General features: G+C 34.3%; 2 protein-coding genes and 1 pseudogene across 2 annotated transcripts; all 3 read left to right on the top strand.

Annotated features, from left to right (window-relative positions):
* The first annotated feature begins 877 nt into the window (after positions 1-877).
* On the top strand, positions 878-5,794 carry LOC116003852 (annotated as a pseudogene).
* Positions 5,795-9,679: 3,885 nt separating this feature from the next.
* LOC116005207 (dynamin-related protein 4C-like) lies at positions 9,680-11,774 on the top strand. The gene has a single exon (XM_031245468.1). The coding sequence runs from the start codon at positions 9,706-9,708 to the stop codon at positions 11,632-11,634; it is 1,929 nt and encodes a 642-aa protein (XP_031101328.1). The 5' UTR covers positions 9,680-9,705; the 3' UTR covers positions 11,635-11,774.
* Positions 11,775-15,385: 3,611 nt separating this feature from the next.
* Positions 15,386-18,290, top strand: LOC116003597 (dynamin-related protein 4C-like). The gene is made up of 2 exons (XM_031243494.1): positions 15,386-16,676; positions 17,172-18,290. The coding sequence occupies exons 1-2, from the start codon at positions 15,460-15,462 to the stop codon at positions 17,962-17,964; spliced, it is 2,010 nt and encodes a 669-aa protein (XP_031099354.1). The 5' UTR covers positions 15,386-15,459; the 3' UTR covers positions 17,965-18,290.
* The last annotated feature ends 2,029 nt before the right edge of the window (positions 18,291-20,319 follow it).

The following is a 20,319-nucleotide window of genomic DNA, read 5'->3' as shown; positions in this document are numbered from 1 at the left end:
GATTACTGTTTTTAGATTTTTTATTTTTATTTTCTTTGTTCATATTGGTGTTTTGGATATTATTATATTTGGATCAATTGCCTTAATTTTTTATTTTTTGTATTTTAAAAACCTTTATTCCCATTACAGAGTCATACATAACCAAACATCAGGTATTCATTCCAATTTTATCCTATTACCAAACATGTAAAATAATTTCACCAAAATCCATTACTATTACCAAGTATTTGATTTTTATTCCTATTCAAATTCCCTTGTGCAAACCAAACACAATTTATGATCAATTACTCTTTTACTATTTGAGAAGTCAATGCTCCCAAGGCCATGTACTTCGGACTCTTCATACAACCGCTTTCACTTAGGGCCAGTTTTCTTGGCACTGGTAGCCTTTTTCTAAGTAGTCATTTCTGTCAAACATTAATCTTTTAAGAAAAGCTCGCACCAATAGGTACTCAAACCCAAAATAAAAACTCATTAAAAAAAAAGTAGTCTAATAAGTGAAAGAATCCATTAAGCATAAGTATCATTGCATAATAATATAAATATCTAGCAGAGCTAATATACAATCCAATTATAATTCATACAGACAAAAAAACTTTTATATATATATATATATATATATATATATATATATATATATATATATGAATTAAAATACTGTACGCAAGATCGTCGTATATATCCATTTAACAAGCTTACGAAGAATTTTAACTATCACAAGCAAACCACCTTAACTTTCTATTTTTAGTAAATTGCTTCTAACTATTTTCCATCCCAAAATACTATAAATAACCCTATAATCCAACCAATCAGCTCACGCCTTCTGATCTCCACAACATTAGCAATCTCAAGCACACTTAGCTTCTCACTCGTGCCAATGGCTTCTTTCATGAAAGTTACTACAATATCAGAAGTTGAAGGATGGGTTACAATAAAGGGTGCACATTTCGAGCTCAACGGTTCACCATTTCTTTTCAACGGCTTCAACTCATATTGGCTCATGCACGTTGCGAGTGAGCCCAACGAGAGGCACAAAGTCACCGAGGTGCTCAGGGATGCCTCCGCCGGCCTATCGGTGTGCCGGACTTGGGCTTTTAGCGACGGAAACCGCTACAACGGACTGCAAATATCCCCCGGCGTTTATGATGAGCGCGTTTTTCAGGTGAACGAAATTGAAAATGTGTTCTGTTTCAACTAAAAATCTAAATTGATAGTCAAACTATATATTTATTGTTTATATATATAATGTTCTATGTACTGTTGCCTGGTAATCTTAGGGGCTTGATTTTGTGCTCTCGGAAGCAAGAAAATATGGGGTTCGCTTGATATTAAGTTTCGTGAACAATTGGAATGACTTTGGAGGCAAAGCACAATATGTACAATGGGCTAGAAATGCAGGAGTATCGGTTAACAATGACGATGATTTCTTTACTCAATCACTCCCCAAAGATTATTACAAGAACCACATTAAGGTAAAATGTGTCATGTCTAACTCACAAGACTAAATTATTGTAATTTATATTAGTATGCATGATTGCACAAATGCATTAATTGGCACGAAATCATATGATGAAATAGTGATTTAAATAATTTAAAAAAAAATTATAATCGAATTAAAGTTTAGCCTTTGAACTATATATTGAGATGTGTTTCACTTGAATAGTAACTCTAACATGCATGGCTTGTGTATTTGTTTTTATTTTATATTTTATTTGAATTGTGCATGTATTTATTATTATTATTTTGCAGAAAATTATAACAAGAAACAACACAATTACTGGAATTGCATACAAGGATGACCCAACCGTAATGGCTTGGGAACTAATGAATGAGCCTCGTTGCCAATCAGATTACTCTGGAAATACTCTTAATGTGAGTAATGTCATCAGTGTTATATTCCATTCCCCAAAACATAACCAACCACGCACCCAACAAACATTTGAAGGAAAAAAAAAATGTCAAACCAATAAGTAGTTGCATCTTTATTCTTAGAGATGTCTTACACAATGTTTATCAAAAACTTGACAAATTAAATATCTCTCATTTTAACCTTCAAAAAAAATATCTCTCATTTTATATTGTAATTATGATGTTCTAACTAATATGCATGTTATGAGATTCATCACAAACGTGTTTACTACTCTAGTAGTTTGTTTAACATTATCAATCCATGTAATATATATACATATGATTAAAAAACCGGACGGCCGGGCTGCAGGCATGGGTTCAAGAAATTGCAAGCTTTGTGAAGTCAATAGACAGCAAACACCTGTTGGAGATAGGAATGGAGGGATTTTATGGGGACTCAGTGCCTGACAGGAAGCAATTCAACCCTGGTTATCAAGTGGGAACTGATTTCATTAGCAACCACCTTATTCCTGAGATTGACTTCGCCACTATCCATGTATATGCTAATCAATGGTAAGCAATTCAACATCATACCTATCTTTGCAAGCTCAAAAGCTAAGTTTAATTTGACGCATAAAAATTAACATATATGTTGGGCTGAGACCAGTAAAGGTCTAGTCTAGCATTCCGTGACTGGAATTACTGAGCAGAGACCAGTAAATGCCTAGTTTAGCATCTAGAAATGTTAGGTAGAGGCCTATAAAGGGCTAAAAAGGCTAAGTGCTGAGTTTTTGAAAACGTGATAATTGTGTATAAAAAAAATAACTTTTTCACTACTAGCTATAGCTAAGTGCTTGCTTGATCCTAACAATATATTTGATTGAGTTACAGGGTTCCCGGGAAAAGTGAGGACGTTTAGATGGAATTTGTAGAGAAGTGGATAACAAGCCATTGGCAAGATGCAAACACAGTGCTTAAAAAGCCCTTAGTGCTTGCAGAATTCGGAAAATCAAGCCGGGACGGAGGATTCAGCGTCAGCGTCCGAGATTCTTTCATGGCTACGGTTTACGGGCAGATTTACAACCTCGCCAAGAACGGCGGCGTAATGGCGGGGATCATGGTGTGGCAGATCATGGCACAGGACATGGGCGGATGGGACGACGGATACTCCATCGTCCTGCCGGAAAATCCTTCCACCGCCGCCGTCCTTTCCTCCCAGTCGCACGCCATGGCGGAGCTATCCCACTCTTTGGGCCACCAAAGGCTGCCCAGGGTGGATGGGTGGATTACGAGAAACGGTGATCGTTTCGAGCTCAACGGCTCGCCGTTTCTTTTTAACGGTTTCAATTCGTATTGGTTGATGCATGTGGCGAGTGACGCCGATCAGAGGAACAAAGTCACGGAGGTGCTGAAAGAAGCTTCGGCCGCCGGCCTCTCCGTATGCCGGACTTGGGCCTTCAGTGACGGCACCCAATACAACGCATTACAAACCTCTCCCGGCGTTTATGACGAACGTGTTTTCCAGGTTCATTGTTTAAACATTTTCTTTGTTGATTAACCAGAGAAATTTACAGTCATTATCAAAGTGTATATATTAGGTAAATTCCGTCCATTCAATAAGTCATTTTCACTAAGAATAAAACTAGTAATTCTGTGATTACTAAATTAACAGTCCCACCAACTTATTTAAAATTGTCACTAAACATGCTAATAACTTTTGATAATTCTAAAAATTAAAGATAAAATAAGAAAATTGCTATTTATAAAATTTTTTATTCAAAAATATATTTATACAAATATTAAAATTTAACTATATATATTTAGGGACTTGATTTTGTGATTTCGGAAGCAAGGACATATGGGATCCACTTAATATTAAGCTTTGTAAACAATTGGCATGACTTTGGAGGCAAAGCGCAATATGCAAACTGGGCAAGAGATTCAGGCGTACAGATCGATAGCGAAGATGACTTCTACACTCATCCTGTTCTTATAGGCTATTACAAGAACCATATCAAGGTAATTAATTAATTACAAAATGTTAATTTTACACGATTTAAGTGTCTTATATGTATATATATATATATATAATTTTGATTTTCTGATATGTATATAATTTTGAATGTGTAAACACTGCAGAAAGTTATAACGAGAGTGAATACAATTACTGGAATAGTATACAAGGATGACCCAATCATTATGGCATGGGAACTCATGAACGAACCACGTTGCCAGAAAGATTATTCTGGAAAAACTGTTAATGTGAGTACAATGTCGTCTCTTTCATTTTTATTTTCTTGTAGAGATGAACGAACAATATTAATTCTAAACTAAATTAACTTAATTTCAAAAATGTTTTAACTGTTAACTAAACAAAGATTTCTAATTTTGAAAAAACCTAATTGAAAATTTTCTCAATTAATCAATTAGTAAACCTCTTAATCGAAATATTTCATTCAAATTTTAAATTCTTAAAGTTTATAAATAAAAATATTTCAATTCATACTTCCTCGCCACAAAATAATGTCAATATATAAATGCTAAAAAAAAATTTTGAAAAAAAATGCTAAAATTTTAAAAACTATATAGTCTAATAATATGATTTATGAATTATAAAATTTAAAACATATGTATGCACATGCAATCGAGTTAACATCTCAACTAATTTAATTAATCAACATTTTCAAATAGAATTAACTGTTAAACAAAATTCTTAAAATATTAATCAAGTTAACCAAAATTTACCAGTAGCTCAATCGGTTAACTAGGTTTTCGCTAAACTGTGCACACTCCTAATTTTATCTAATGTGATTTGTGATTTTGTGATACAATCAATTCAAGTTAATTTGCATATTTATCATTTCTTACCCATGATTTAGTAAATATTACTATATATGAATCAAATAACAGCATCATGTGATCGATGTAGCTTTAATTTGAATTAAAATAGTTGCTGAAAAACTACCGTTGGTTAAAAATGAAACATGTAACAGGGATGGATTCAAGAAATTGCAAGTTATGTGAAATCACTGGACAACAGGCACCTGTTGGAGATAGGAATGGAGGGGTTTTATGGAGATTCAGAACCCGATAAGAAGAAATTCAACCCAGGCTATCAAGTGGGAACTGATTTCATTAGCAACCATCTTGTTCCTGAAATTGACTTCGCCACCATCCATGCATACACTGATCAATGGTATAACCTAGCTATGTTCTTTAATTGCAACCGAAATTACTCAATTAAATTTAGTAACACAGTTAATTTCTCAGTCAATTTTGACTTATTTGACCACTATTAACTGTTTCCCTTGTTTAAACAATCAATATGAGTATTTGATTAATTAGCTTTTCATAATAGATTTTTGTTCCAAAATGCTAAAATTCAAAAAACTATTCAAAACAACTTTTTCGACAGTTTTTTGAAAAAGTCGGATTATTTTGCAGGTAATCAGCTAACAACTAATTTACCAAACACTTTTCTGTATCAGTTAAAAATGCTATCAAATAGTCAAACTCACTAAGCTAATCAGTTAACAACTATTTACTAAACACCCTCTTTGTTGTTAGGGTTTCGGGAGAAAGTGACGATGCACAAATGGAATTCATGGAGAATTGGATGAGGAGCCACTGGGAAGACGCAAAGACCGTAGTGAAGAAGCCATTGGTGTTAGCCGAATTCGGCAAGTCTAGCCGAGACGGAGGATTTAGCATTGCCGTTCGCGACTCTTTCTTAACCACAGTTTACAAGAACACATATGACTTGGCAAAAGCAGGAGGGACAATGGCGGGGAGCATGGTGTGGCAGCTGATGGCACACGACATGGGCGCGTGGGACGACGGATACTCCATCGTCTTGCCAGAGAATCAGTCCACCGCCGGCGTGATTTCCGGCCAGTCACAAGCCATGAAGGACTTAGCTCGTGACTTGCCTCACTATGACGACTGACAATTGTCGTAGAGGAAGTCGAAATTCAATTAATTAATAATTATACACCAGCCAATAAATGTATGCTAAATAAAATTAATAAAATCATGTTTTAGAATTATTTATCTTTTAATTAGTGTATCCCAAATTAAATAGACATCTATTTTTAATAATTAGGTAATAAAAAGAAAAAAAGAATGACAAATAAACTCTCAAATTATTTTAAAAGTTTAATTAGTTGCACCAATGAATTAATTAGAACAATTTTCATATAAACCTCCAAAATAATATAATAAAAAATAAATTAAAAAAATCCAAACGTCCCTTTCGCATAGTAAATTACATGGTATAGCAAGTTACCAATTACTCAATTAGGTAATGAACTACTATGTAATATTTTCTCGCTTTCAAAAATTAGTCATATTTTCATATTAATAAATTTACATTCTTTTTTTTTTTGTGACATCTCTTCGATTCTAACTCACTTTTAAAAGTGTACTCCACTTTCATATCACATCAAAAAAAAAAAAATTTTATTAATAAATATTATTTTTCTTTATAATTATTCTTTTATATCAATATATATAAAAATTACAATCATATTACAATTAACTACTCCGTATTTTTTAATCAAAATATTTTGGTTTGATTAATGTTCGAAGAATTTTTAAAAATTTTGATTAACCATTAATTCGGTTTGAGAGTGTGTGTGTGTGTGTGTATATATATATATATATTATTATTAAACTAGTTTTAAATATTTTTTATTTATATATTGATAAAATGGCTATTTTGTTGTGTGAAATTATGAATTGAAAATTTTTATTTATAAATTTTAAGTTTTTAAAACTTGAATTAAAATATTTGAAATAACAAATTAACGAACTAATTAACTGGAAAAAAATAATTAGGTTAATTTGAAAGTAGAAATTTTCATTTTGTTAATGCTTTAAAGCATTAAAAAATAATTAGGTAAATTTGAAAGTAGAAATTTTCATTTTTTTAATGCTTTAAAGCATTTTGTAATTTTAGTTAATTCCATTCGGTTATTAATTGAATTAATAAAATATAGGCCTGTAGTCTCTAGAGTTAACATTGATAGATAATATCTTCTCCCAAGATAGATAATATCTCGTACGTTGTATGAGTAGTCAAATCTCTAGACTTACAGTCTTTACAGTGTGCAGACTGTAAAAGTTGATTAAGAGTTGCCTGTGTCTATGAGTCTATCCATTTGCTTCTGCATTAAGGAAAAGTAATTGATTTGAAAATAAGGTGGTGTTTGGTTGTAGATTTTACTTTGAGTTTGGGGTGGTTTTGCCGATTATGTCTATTTTTTGGGTGGTTTCACCGGTAGGGTTTGATTTTTAGTTGGGATACAAAAAGAGGACGGAAATTATTGGAATACAAATATGGTCAATACTACACTGTACGATGCATGTTGTCCTTTTTGAACATGCATCTTCAGAATGCATTGTTATCTTTTATAATATTTGTTTCAAATTAAAATGCATAACATTATACTTGGAGAATATGAAAAGAATACCGTATATAAATACAAAATAATAAATACGTAGTTATGTATTTATTTATTGAAATATAAGGATAAAAAAATACTTAAATAGTGGGTCCAAGACCAATAATCCTAATGATAAAAAATATTTAAATAGTGGGTCCAAGACCAATAACTCTAATTTCGTTTAAACTACAATACTGTACACATACACGTATCATACACTCATTTTCTACCTTTTAACTATTTTTTTTTAGAAAAGCTAACATGCAATCGCAGAATGCATTTGTTTTTAAGCAAACATGCATTCCATGAAAGTACTTTGCCCATCTTTGTTACTTTTTCAAAAGCGGCCTATTTTTGTATCCCACCTAAAAAACCAGTCCAACAGTGTTTATGACTTTATTTTTTGGGTGGGATACAAAAAGGAGACGGATATTATTGAGATACAAATATAGGAAACACTATACTGTAGGATGCATGTTTACTTTTTTTTTTTAACATGTATATTAAGAATGCATTTCTATCTTTTTTTAATATTTGTTTCAAATTCAAATACAATACATTCTACGAAGAGAATACGAAAAGAATATGGTAAATAAATACATAATAATAAATATTTGGTTATTATTATTATTATTAAAAGGTTCCAGATTAATGGGCCCAATGGGTGCGTGGAGTGTACCGCCCCACTTGGCGATTGTGGTGCGCCTCATGCGACCAGGGTGGTATTTTTTTGGGTGGGTCTCACTATGGAGACAAAAACTAAATTCTTATCCAAGGATCTCAAATCTAACTTATATCTTCCACTTCAGCAAAAAACTCTTAAAAAGTCCCTCCAAAAACTCTTTTTGGGTTGCTCTAAAAGCATACATACCCATGTATATTTGTTAGTTCATGTTAGTGCATTAACTTGCCTTTAGAAAAGTGAACTGATGTAGAAGCCATTTTGAGAAGAAATATATCTCTTGCTAAAACATAGTTTATGTCAGAAATTGTAAAGTAAAAAAAAATAAAAAATGAACCACTGAAGTGCGTGTTTGGTGCACTTCGTGCCCGAGCAGGCACGTGTTCCACATGCAACACGTGCCCGCTGGGGCAAGTCAGAGCTCTGACTTTTACCTTACTTTTTATATTTTATTTTTTCAGATGTCATATTATTGTTTTTTTCTTATTTTTTTAAATTCTTTCTCATTTTCTCTTTTCTAATCACATTTACAAAAATTTCTCAAAAACCGTAAAAAAACTCCACTGAGAAGGATGCTCTAAGACTTGCATAGATTCTAAAACCACACGTTTCCTTGCTCACAAGGAATTTCATCTGTTCTAAGAAAGGAAATCAACTCATCCAAAATAAATAATAATAATAATAACAAATTAAAAGAAAAAAAGTTTCTTTTGCCGGGAAACCGTACCAAATCTTTCAATTGGAAGATGTTTTTAGGGTGTGTTTGAAAAGTAGGAAAATAACTTTTGGAAAATATTTTCTGGAAAATAAGTCACTTTCTGAAAAATAATTTGATTTCCAGTGGTTGGTTGCATTCTGGAAAACTGTCTTTGTGTGTTTGATTTATTTTCCGGAAAATGAGTAGAAATCTATATTTATATATTTTTATTATTTTATTTAAAATATAAAATATATAACTAATAATATTTATTATAAATAAAACAAATAAAATTTTTTAAAAAAAAAAGAAAAAAAAAACAGGAAAGTCGTTGCTCTGGTTTCCGGCAGGCCTTACCGGAAACCAGAGCCAGCGGATTGGTTTCCGACGGAAATCAGTCCGTCCCTCTCACAAACGAGACCATTTCCATTGACTGGGTTTTCCAATGGTTGCCAAACACCCCAAGCCCGAAAAATGATTTCCGGAAATCATTTTTCGGGCTTTCAAACACACCCTTAGTTCAACTATGGAATTGTATTTTGATATATTGATAGATGACCTATTTAACCTTTGCTTTATCCTTATTCCATATATAGTATGGAGTATAATTTTATTTAATTAGTTGATTAATTGAATTTAATTGAAATATAATTCAGTTTGATTGATTTGATAAAGGAAAATGCTAGGTGCACTTTAATTTTTTACTCATAATTTTTATTTTTTGCACACAAAATATTAATATAGACACTTGTATTGAGTACACCAAAATTAGAGTTTGCCACACTAAAAAATAAAATTAAGAGAGTAATATTTGGAAATACATGATAAATTGTATTTTTAGAAAATGATTTGATCAAAATGAAATATTGATTAATTGGGTTTGAAATTAAAGAGCGAGAATCACTATAAAAAGCTTCAAACTATATTCAAAGCTATCAACCACTGCTCTAGTTCTTACTGCCTAAGCATTTTCTTCCTGTTCTTACTTCATAACATTGCTGTAAATCATGGCTCTGATATGCAGAGAATCTCCTATGGATGCACCAATCGTTTCGTCGTATAACGACAGGATCAGGCCTTTACTAGATTGTGTTGATAAGCTCCGACACCTTAAGATCATGCAGGAGGGGATCCAGCTCCCCACCATCGTGGTCGTGGGCGACCAGTCGTCGGGAAAGTCGAGCGTGCTCGAGTCCCTTGCGGGAATCAGCCTGCCGAGAGGGCAGGGCATATGTACAAGGGTTCCTCTAATCATGCGCCTCAAAAATGTCCTAAATCTTGGCGAGCCTGAGCTCCATTTGGAGTTCAATGGAAAAATCGTCCCAACAGATGAAGAAAGTGTTGCAGAGGCTATCGTGCTCGCTACTGAGGAGGTTGCAGGCCTGGGAAAGGGGATTTCTCACAGCCCTTTAACGTTGACAGTGAAGAAGTGCGGTGTTCCTGATTTAACGATGGTGGATTTGCCTGGAATCACTAGGGTGCCGGTTCACGGCCAGCCCGAGGATATCTATGAACAAATCTCCAACATTATCATGGAGTATATTACTCCCGAAGAGAGCATAATCCTTAATGTTCTGTCGGCCAGCGTGGATTTCTCCACGTGCGAGTCTATCCGTATGTCCCAGAAAGTGGACAAAACAGGGGAGAGAACACTTGCGGTTGTTACAAAGGCGGATCGATCACCGGAAGGCCTGCTTGAGAAGGTAACAGCCGATGATGTTCACATTGGGCTCGGTTACGTTTGCGTCCGAAACCGAATCGGAGAAGAGTCGTATGAAGAAGCGAGAATGGAAGAGGCAAAACTTTTCCAGAGCCATTCTTTCCTTTCCAAGATTGAGAAATCAATGGTGAGCATTCCTGTACTGGCGCAGAAATTGGTGAGGATCCAAGCCAATATTATCTCGAAATGTTTGCCTGAAATTGTCCGGAAAATCAATGATAAGCTGTCTTTGAACATAGCGGATTTGAACAGACTGCCACAGAATCTAGGCACTGTGGCTGAAGCCTTGAAGGCATTCATGCGGATTACCAGTTCTGCAAAGGAGTCGCTGAGAAAAATTCTGGTTAGAGGTGAGTTTGATGAGTACCCTGATGAGAAAGAAATGCATTGCACGGCACGGTTGGTGGAAATGCTAAATGAGTATGCAGATGAGTTGCGGGCAACTGGTTTGAGTTTCGATTGTAAGAATTTCTTAATGGAAGAGATTTTGGCCTTGGAGGAGGCTAAAGAAATTGGGCTCCCCAATTTTCTTCCACGTAGAGTGTTCTTTAGTGTTTTGCAGAAAAGGGTGAAAGTGATATCTACAAGGCCACAAGATTTTGTGGCCAAGTTGTGGGACTATATAGAGAAGATAGTTGTCACAGTTTTGATGCAACATGCTGATAGTTACCCACAGCTTCAGTGTTCAATGAGGCGGGCTTCCCAGAATTTGATTGCAAAGATGAAGCAAAAGTCTGTTGATTGGGTGGTGGAGATAATCGGAATGGAAATGATGGCGGATTACTCTTGTAATCCAGAATACTCAGCAACATGGAATAAACTTATGGAGAAGCAAGGAGAGTTCATGGAGATTTTGAATGACATCTCCAAGGGGTCCAAATTCAACGTTGATGGCATTGAAATCGAAATCGGGCATCTAAGGGGTTATGTTGATGTTGTGAATCAAGCGTTTGATATGAGGATGAGAATTATTGCGTATTGGAAGATTGTTCTGATGAGGCTGGTTGATTCTATGGCTTTGCATATTCTTTTTAGTATTCAGAAGCTGGTGAATAGGGAGTTGGAGGATGAAGTTGTGGCGGATCTGATGGCGCCTCACGGCGGAGGGATTGAGAGGATGTTGGAAGAGTCGCCTATAGTGGCCGAGAAGCGTTATCGGCTGACCAAGAGTGTGAAGCTGCTTAGGGAGTCAAAGGATGTTGTTGCAAGCATTATGGACAGAATTGGACTCGCTCGAGTGTAGGAATGTTGTGTTTTAGTTTGTTTAGGGTATTGGCCTGGGTGAAATGTTTTGAAAAATTCTAATGTTAATGTATGGTATGTAGTATTTGCATGGTATGTGTGCGTGCTAGGTTTATTATCGAATATCAAGAATTGTATGGTATTGTCATTAGTTTTTTTGAAAGCTGGTATTGTCATTGTTAACTTAAAATATTAATTCTCCATATTATCTAGTATATTTTGGTTCTGCATAAACAATGTCATATATACGTTGTGGTCTTGAGTGCTTCCACTCACAATGATTTTGGAAGTATAGAGTTGCTTAGCATACTCTGCACCATATTCAAAAGGGTCCGATTTTTTCGTTCAACAACACCATTTTGATCCCGATAACTAGACATGGTGTATTGGGTAATTATCACATGCTCTTGAAGAAATTTAGCAAACGAATCCAAAACTTGTCTATTTTTTATGTATCTTCGCCACTTCTATCCTACCCAACTATTTGTAGCATTTCAAAAATAAATTACTAGCTTCCTAACTTTTTTTTTTTTAAATCTTATTCTTATTTTTTAAATAAATGACATCCTTACTCCTTCCAATTAAAACATGACCATGAGAGTCTTTTCCATATGAAAGGTCATGAGATCGAATCTTAGTAGATGCAAAAGTATAGATGAACAACGATGAATTTTATCATACTTCAGCCCTAAGACATACAACTTTAAAAAGATAATTTTAAAAAATTCAACTTTATTGTGTACAAAAAAGTGAAAAACATATGCCCATCATTTCTCACTATAAAAAAGTAAAACAAAAAGAAAGAATCCACAGAAGCGTTGCGTGTGAACCAATGGCGAAATGACTTGGTCTCCAAGAGTTGTTTACCACCATATTCCTTTCGCATAATAAAACAGAAGCGACAAAGCAAAGCACAAAACCCTCAAAGCTCTCCACTTTTATGGTGTACGGAGCTTAGAAAGACCAAAGACTGAATAATGAAAGGCTTTACGTACAAAATACTTTCTTTGGTATGCAGCATATACACTTTCTTTCTTATAGAGTGACATGCGAAATTATAGAGTAATAGATACATTTATTTTTAATACTTATTTTATAATGCTTGATTATTTGATTGAATCTTTTTTAAATGAATTCATGTTTAATTTGTATTAAGCTTAATTAATTCATAATATTTAATAAATATAAAGACTTTTTGAAAAAATAATGTAATTTTCATTATTAATTCACATCCTGTTGGACTACAGTCTATTTGAAAAGTAATTAATATTTTTATTTTCCTTCTTTCTGTGTTAATCACTTTTTAATAATGTTAAACAATGTCATTTTATGTTTTTGAAAATTACACTCCCCTCTCACATATTTGTAATATTTAATTTATTATTAGTGAGTAAAATGGAATAAAAAACCAGTGACATGCCTAATGCCAACGATCGAGAAGGAAAGCAAAAAATAAAAGAAAAATCGTCTGTATGTATGTAATTATTAACACTCTTCTTAGAACAATCTCAATAGTTAGGTAATTTTTCGTGAGCCTCAACATTCATCTAATCATCTATTGTCTCACTTAATCTTAGAAACCCTTTTCCTCATTAGTTTTAGGTTTTTAATTTTTAATTTTTTTGAGGACTCATCATTTTACTCCACTATATTGTAACTAATTAAAATAAAATAAACGTATCTACATTTAATTGAAATGATAATTATAAAATTAAAAGTAATCTACTAATTGTTTAAAAATTAAAATCAATTGCTTAAAAATTAAACTACAAAACGATGCTAAAGACCTTGTGGTCAAGTGGCACCCGGTGTACACTCCCATGTGGAAGGGAGTGGGTTCGAGCCTCTTTGTGCTACAAAGCGATTAAAAATTAAAATGCATAAAAAATTGGCCAAATGTACCCCCCCTTTTTTTTAGTAAATTCACTTCGCTCCGAGAGGTACTGAGCTAGCTCAGGAGGAATATCACTTGTGAGAATCGAACTCAGGTTGTCTCAAAATTTTTGAGTTGTTGTTCTTAGTCCTTATAGACGTGTGTAACGTGCACACTATGTTGCCTTTGTGCTCTACTTCTTTCTCAAAATTGTTTTTTAAACTCGCTCATAAAGAGAATCAATACCGAACTGTTAGCAATGTTCCCATTAAACAATATGTATACAAAGACTAAATTAGTATAACTTGAATAGAAATGGCTACGGAGCGACTACTTTTGGGTATATATATAGATATATATATAAATATATTCAGGTGGGAACTAATTTATTATGAATGATTGTGAGGACTAATTGTGTACGTTGGATTGTAATATTCTATGGTCTAAGATTAATTGTATTTTCTGTTATGTTTTGGGTTATTTGTGGTCACATTAGGCTAGGGGTTATTATTGTCTTTTGTAGTTGTGTGCTTAATTTTAGAAGTTTTAATTTTGTTTTTTTTTTTTGAAGGTAAACGTAGCTAATTCATTAAAACATAACATAAAATGTTTACAACAGAGATAAAAGGAATGGTGAACCATTCTTTACAGTCAGACATATAAACAATTTTTCTAACAATGCTATAGAAAATTTGAATCGCAGACTGTGTCACAAACTGGAAGCTAGGCTCCTTGAATGAGCTTGAAGCTTCATCGATGATCTGGGTCTTCATTTCCATTCTTTTGTGCATTGACAATATCACCCTCTGAAGATATACACCGTCAGAAAGTGGCCTACAAACTGAACTGAATTGAACATCATAGTTCAGAGTAAGCACGTTATCATTGTCATCTTCGTTACCCAGGATAAGATCAACATTTGTCATAACCAGAATTAACGTTTCATGCTTTATAAAAATGAAAAAGCTCGTCAAAGAAACGAGAGGGAAAAGCTCGTGAACATAACGAGAGGGAAAAACTCATGAACATAACAAGAGAACACTGCATAAATAAAATACAAAAGTTAGACAATAAAAACAAAAGTAGATAGCATGGAGCCAACCAAAGGCACTAGGCCTTATTTCAGGGAAAGTAAAAGACATCACACAACCCCAAGTAGTGTTGCTCATACAAATGACGCCCACTAGGGTAAAAATTTCCCTTTCAAGTAGAAGTAAAATACAAAAGTTTTAATTTTGTTACTAATACATTTTGCAATTCACCCTTTATATCTTACGGAGTAATATTTAATTATTGTTACAGATGAGAGGGTGTAGAAAATAAAATTAAAATATTAATTACAATCTTTATTTAATTATTTATAAGTAGAAAATGTGAGAATTATAAATTAGTAATATCAATTTTTTTCCAATTTACTTTCTTAATCAAATATTATTTCACACTCGACTATTTCCTTTTCTATTTTCAGTCAATTAGGGATCTTACCATTTCTCCTTTTGTATCAGTCAATTAGGGATCTTGCCATTTCCTTTTCTATTTTAGTCAATTAGGGATCTTGCTATTTTGTTTTTTATTTTCAGTCAATTTGGGATCTTTATAATTTTCAGTTAATTAAATAATATCTGTTTCCTTTTATAGTTGACCTAATTTCGTTTCTTTTTTCATTAGAATACTTTTAAATATTCAGTCAATTTATAATATCAGTTTGTTTCTCAATTTACTTGGAGGTGAATTTCATGTCCAACACGAAATGTATCACACAACAGTAGCAATACGAGTACGTACTTTGTAAATGCATACGAATTTCCTCTAACTTGTAAGAGGATGGCTATAAAAGCTGAAATGCCAAATCTCAACCGCTACCATCTTACATATCAAGAACTTCGCACAGCAATCTTGCAATAACTATTCAACTTAGTTTCAGAGAGAGAGATCAAATTAAAGCAAGCAGACATGGGTGAATCTTCTTCTTCTTCGCAGATATTAATCTGCAGAGAAGAAGCATCCGTCATTGATGCCCCGATTATCTCATCCTACAATGATCGCATCAGGCCACTTCTCGACTGTGTAGACAATCTCCGGCGCCTCAAGATCATGCAAGAAGGCATCCAGCTTCCGACCATCGTGGTCGTCGGCGACCAGTCGTCCGGGAAATCCAGCGTCCTCGAATCCCTCGCCGGAATCAGCCTTCCGAGAGGCCAGGGGATTTGCACTCGTGTCCCGCTCATCATGCGTCTCCAGAATCAACCGAATCTTGCTACCCCGGAGCTCCAGTTGGAGTTCAACGGCAAAACTGTCCCCACGGATGAAGCCCAGATCGAGAAATCTATAATCGAGGCCACCGAAGAGATTGCCGGCCATGGAAAAGGGATTTCCCATACCCCTTTAACGTTGGCTGTCAAGAAAAACGGAGTTCCCGATTTAACAATGGTGGATTTGCCCGGAATCACTAGAGTTCCGGTTCACGGCCAGCCGGAGGATATTTACGAACAAATTTCTAACATAATCATGGAGTATATAACCCCAGAAGAAAGCATAATTCTCAATGTCCTATCCGCCGCTTCTGATTTCACGACAAACGAGTCGATTAGAATGTCTCAGAAAGTCGACAAAACAGGGGAAAGGACTCTCGCCGTCGTTACCAAGGCCGATAAAGCTCCGGAAGGACTTCTCGAGAAAGTCACCGCCGACGACGTGCGGATCGGACTAGGCTACGTCTGTGTCCGGAACAGAATCGGCGACGAATCGTATGAATTGGCAAGAAACGAAGAAGCCAAACTCTTCGACGCCCATCCCCTGCTTTCCAAGATTAACAAATCCATGGTCTCAATCCCCGTCCTAGCCCAGAAGCTGGTCAGAATCCAGGCCACCATTATCTCCAAATGCCTGCCGGAGATTATCAAGAAAATCAACGACAAGCTGGCGGCGAACGCGGCGGAACTGAACCGATTGCCCCCCAAGTTGAACTCCCTGGCGGAAGCCATGACCGCATTCATGCGGATTCTGGGCTCCGCCAAGGACTCGCTCAAGAAAATCCTGTTGCTGGGGGAGTTCGACGAGTACCCGGAGGAGAAAGATATGCACTGCTCCGCCCGATTGGTGGAGATGCTCAACCGTTACTCGGCGGAGTTGACGGCGAGAGATCCCGGCCAAAATAAAGGCGCTGTTTGGTAAAATAGTTAGTTTATGAAGTTAATTTTACTTTATTTTATCACTATTAATTTTTTATAACTCTAAAATGCTAAAGTTTGTTCAAAACAGTTTTTTCAATTAACTTTCTTTTTGAGATAACTCTAAAATGCTAAAGTTTGTTCAAAACAGTTTTTTCAATTAACTTTCTTTTTGAGAAAAAAAATGACGGCATATACTGCTGTGTGAACTATAACACAAAAAGTACATTTTTAATATACTAAATGTACATTATTTGTGTACTGAATGTACATTATACAATATAATTTACATTCAGTACAAAGATAATGTACATTCTCTTAATACAATGTACATTTTTAATATATTTAAAGGACATTATTTTCATATTGAATTTATATTATTTGATACTTTGATAATATGGTCTACACAATAATGATTTGCTATTAGCTAACAACTAATTTATCAAATATTTTTCTATAATAAGCTAATGTTATCAACTAATTATTATCGAACAGGGCAAAAGACAGTTTCTTGGTCGAAGAAATCACAGCCCTGGACGAGGCCAAGGGGATTCAACTCCAGAATTTCCTCCCCCGTGGGATTTTCCTAAACATGCTTCAGAAAAACGTCAAGGCAATTTCCGCAATTCCTCGGGGATTCATCGACGACCTGTGGGATTACATCGAAGCAGTTCTGATCAGAGTTTTGATCCACCACTCCGACAACTACCCGCAGCTGCAGTCTTCCACTAGAAGAGCTGCCCAGAATCTGATCGCCAAGAAGAAATTAGAGTCAGCGGGATGGGTGGAGGAGATAATCGGGATGGAAACTCACACGGATTACACATGTAACCCGGAATACATTACCACATGCAATAAACTGATGGAGAAGCAGGGAGAGTTCATGGAGACCGTGAAGGATCCATGGAAGTCCAAAATCACGATCGCCGGAATCGGGGAGGAAATAGAAACGGCGCATCTGAAGCGCCACCAAGGCGTGGCGCAGCAGGCGTTTGATTTAAAAATGAGGATGGTAGCGTATTGGAACATAGTTTTGATGAGGCTAGTGGATTCCATGGCTCTGCACATCCAATTCTCGATCCACAAGCTGGTGACGAAGGAGATGGGGGAGGCGATCGTTGCCGATCTGATGGCGCCTCACGGCGGCGGCATAGAGAGGATGCTGGATGAGTCTCCCACCGTCGCCGAGAAGCGTTACCGGTTAAGCAAGAGCGTGAAGCTGCTGAAGGAGTCGAAGAATGTGGTGGCAAATATCATCGATCGCATTACAGTCAATGATGATCTGTGAATACTACGGACGGAGTATCTTTTTTCTTTTCATTTTGCTGTTGGTGATGCGTTCTAGTATTTGTTTTCTGTGATAATTGTACTTGTGTAGTTTCACTGCACTTATATTAGATAATACGTAGTAATAATATTGTACTTGTGTAGTTTGTGCTTATGTATTTTGTATTTATTTGTGCTTATGTATTTTGTATGGGGGTCACGCTTGTGTGAGACCATTTCACGAACCCTTATTCGTGATACAGGTCAGGTTGAGTCGAAGCAACATGCAAATGTCATACTTATCTGTGCAAATGTCATACTTATATGCTCAAATACAATACTAATTAATCAAGAATACAATTTGTGTTACTTATAAAAGAAAAAAGTATTACATTTTTCATAATAAGTAATGTTGACACGTGCCCCTTATAAGGAAAAATATAATACTTTTGAGCAAAAATGTAATACTTTTAAATCGAAATGTAAAAGTATTGTATTTTTTCTTAAAAGTATTACATTTACCCTTATAAGTAACAAATATTTTATTTCTGATTAATATTACACTTGAGCATATAAGTATGACATTTGTGCGTATAAGTATTACATTTTCATTTTGACCTGACCCGTCTCATGGTGAGACGATCTCACACAAATTTTTGTCTTTTGTGTTATTATTGTACTTGTGTAGTTTCACTGCACTTATATTAGATAATACGTAGTAATAATATTGTACTTGTGTAGTTTGACTACACTTGTACTTGTTTGTCTAATTCGATTACTGAGATTTGGCTAAAGTTATCTTTAATTCATTTTTCATAATATTAATTTTAGTATTAATATATAAAATTTATATATTCAAAAAACTATATTAAAAGTACTATTAAACACAAAAATTAATTTTAAGAATAATTAAAATTACTAAAGAAAATAAGCAATAAAAAAAATAGTTGGATTACATCGAACAAACTTTTTGAAATGTTGGCTAACTTTCCCACTTTTCTTCATAAAAAATTTTGAAATATGCTCCCTTCAAGAATCTACCTTCCTTTCTAAAATCTCCGCAACATAACCCTCTCCAATCATCTCTTCATTCTCTCCCTTTTTACCACTTATTTTTACTGCATCTCTTTCAAATACTACCTTGACCCCCTCAACTCTGCCAAAGAGTTCGATCAATATGCTTATTAACAAAAGGATTACTCTAGAAGCTTCTAATTTGGAGAAATAGGTAAGCAAGAAATCTAGAATTGTAACTTTAATTTGATTATTGCCACTTAAGGCTAATACTGTTGTAAAGATTTGTTGATCGCTAGTTTTGTTGAGTGTTCTGCATATATTTGATAGAGATCAAGATGCTTTAGTGTTATTTGAATACGTTTTGAATGGAGATTTTATTTGTAGAAGTTAATATGAATTTTATGGAATACTTGAATGTTATTGCAAGATTTATTTCATTGTTAGCTCTGTTAGATTGAGCTGTATAATTTTCGACTGGAGATCTGTTTGATTTTATTTTTATTTTTTTACATTGATGTTATTTTCTAGGAGTTTGTGAAGGATCACTTACTGTTGATGGATTCAACCCACACTTGATATTGCTGTTGATGGAATTTGTCAAATGTTGGTGTTCAGTATTTTTTTTGATCACTTGTTGTTTCTTTTGAAAACTATGCTCAAATATTAATATATTATTGAATACTATTGAATGTTACAATTGATTTTCTTTCCAATTAAATGTGTATATAGAGTTTATTTGTGATTGTAATAGTGTTTTAATACAAAGATGTTTGAAGAAGTATAATTAAATGATAATTATAAAAAATATAATAATGTAATTATAAATTATTTAGCGACACTTAATAACCGTCACTAAACTTTTTAAAAATAAAAAAAATATTTAGCGACACTTAATAACCGTCACTAAAATTTTAAAAAAATAATAATAATAAAAATTAGCAACAATTGATAACCGCCACTAAAATTTTTAAAAATAAATAAAGAAAAATATTTAGCGACACTTAATAACCGCCACTAAAATTTAAAGGAATAAACTAGTTAGTTATATTTAAAGCAAAAGTAAACACTCTTATATTTAGCGACTGTTACATAACCGCCGCTAAATGCAATGTTGATCAAGAATTCTCACAGTTGTCTAAAACCGCCTCTAAATTATTCGTGACACACTATTTAGACACGATTAGAGAACCGTCTCTAAACAATTTAGTAGCGGTTGTGAACCGCCGCTAAATAATAAATTAACCGCCACTAAATAACATTTTTGGTGTAGTGAAGGACTTATGAACTTTGCAAATTTGAAAAGGAAAAAGAAGAAACATTACACCTCCAGAAGGAAGAAATGAAAAATTTATTTGTCAAT

Source organism: Ipomoea triloba, chromosome 14 (genome assembly GCF_003576645.1).
Source record: "Ipomoea triloba cultivar NCNSP0323 chromosome 14, ASM357664v1".
Taxonomy (NCBI): domain Eukaryota; kingdom Viridiplantae; phylum Streptophyta; class Magnoliopsida; order Solanales; family Convolvulaceae; genus Ipomoea; species Ipomoea triloba.
This window is presented reverse-complemented; position numbering and strand designations above follow the sequence as displayed.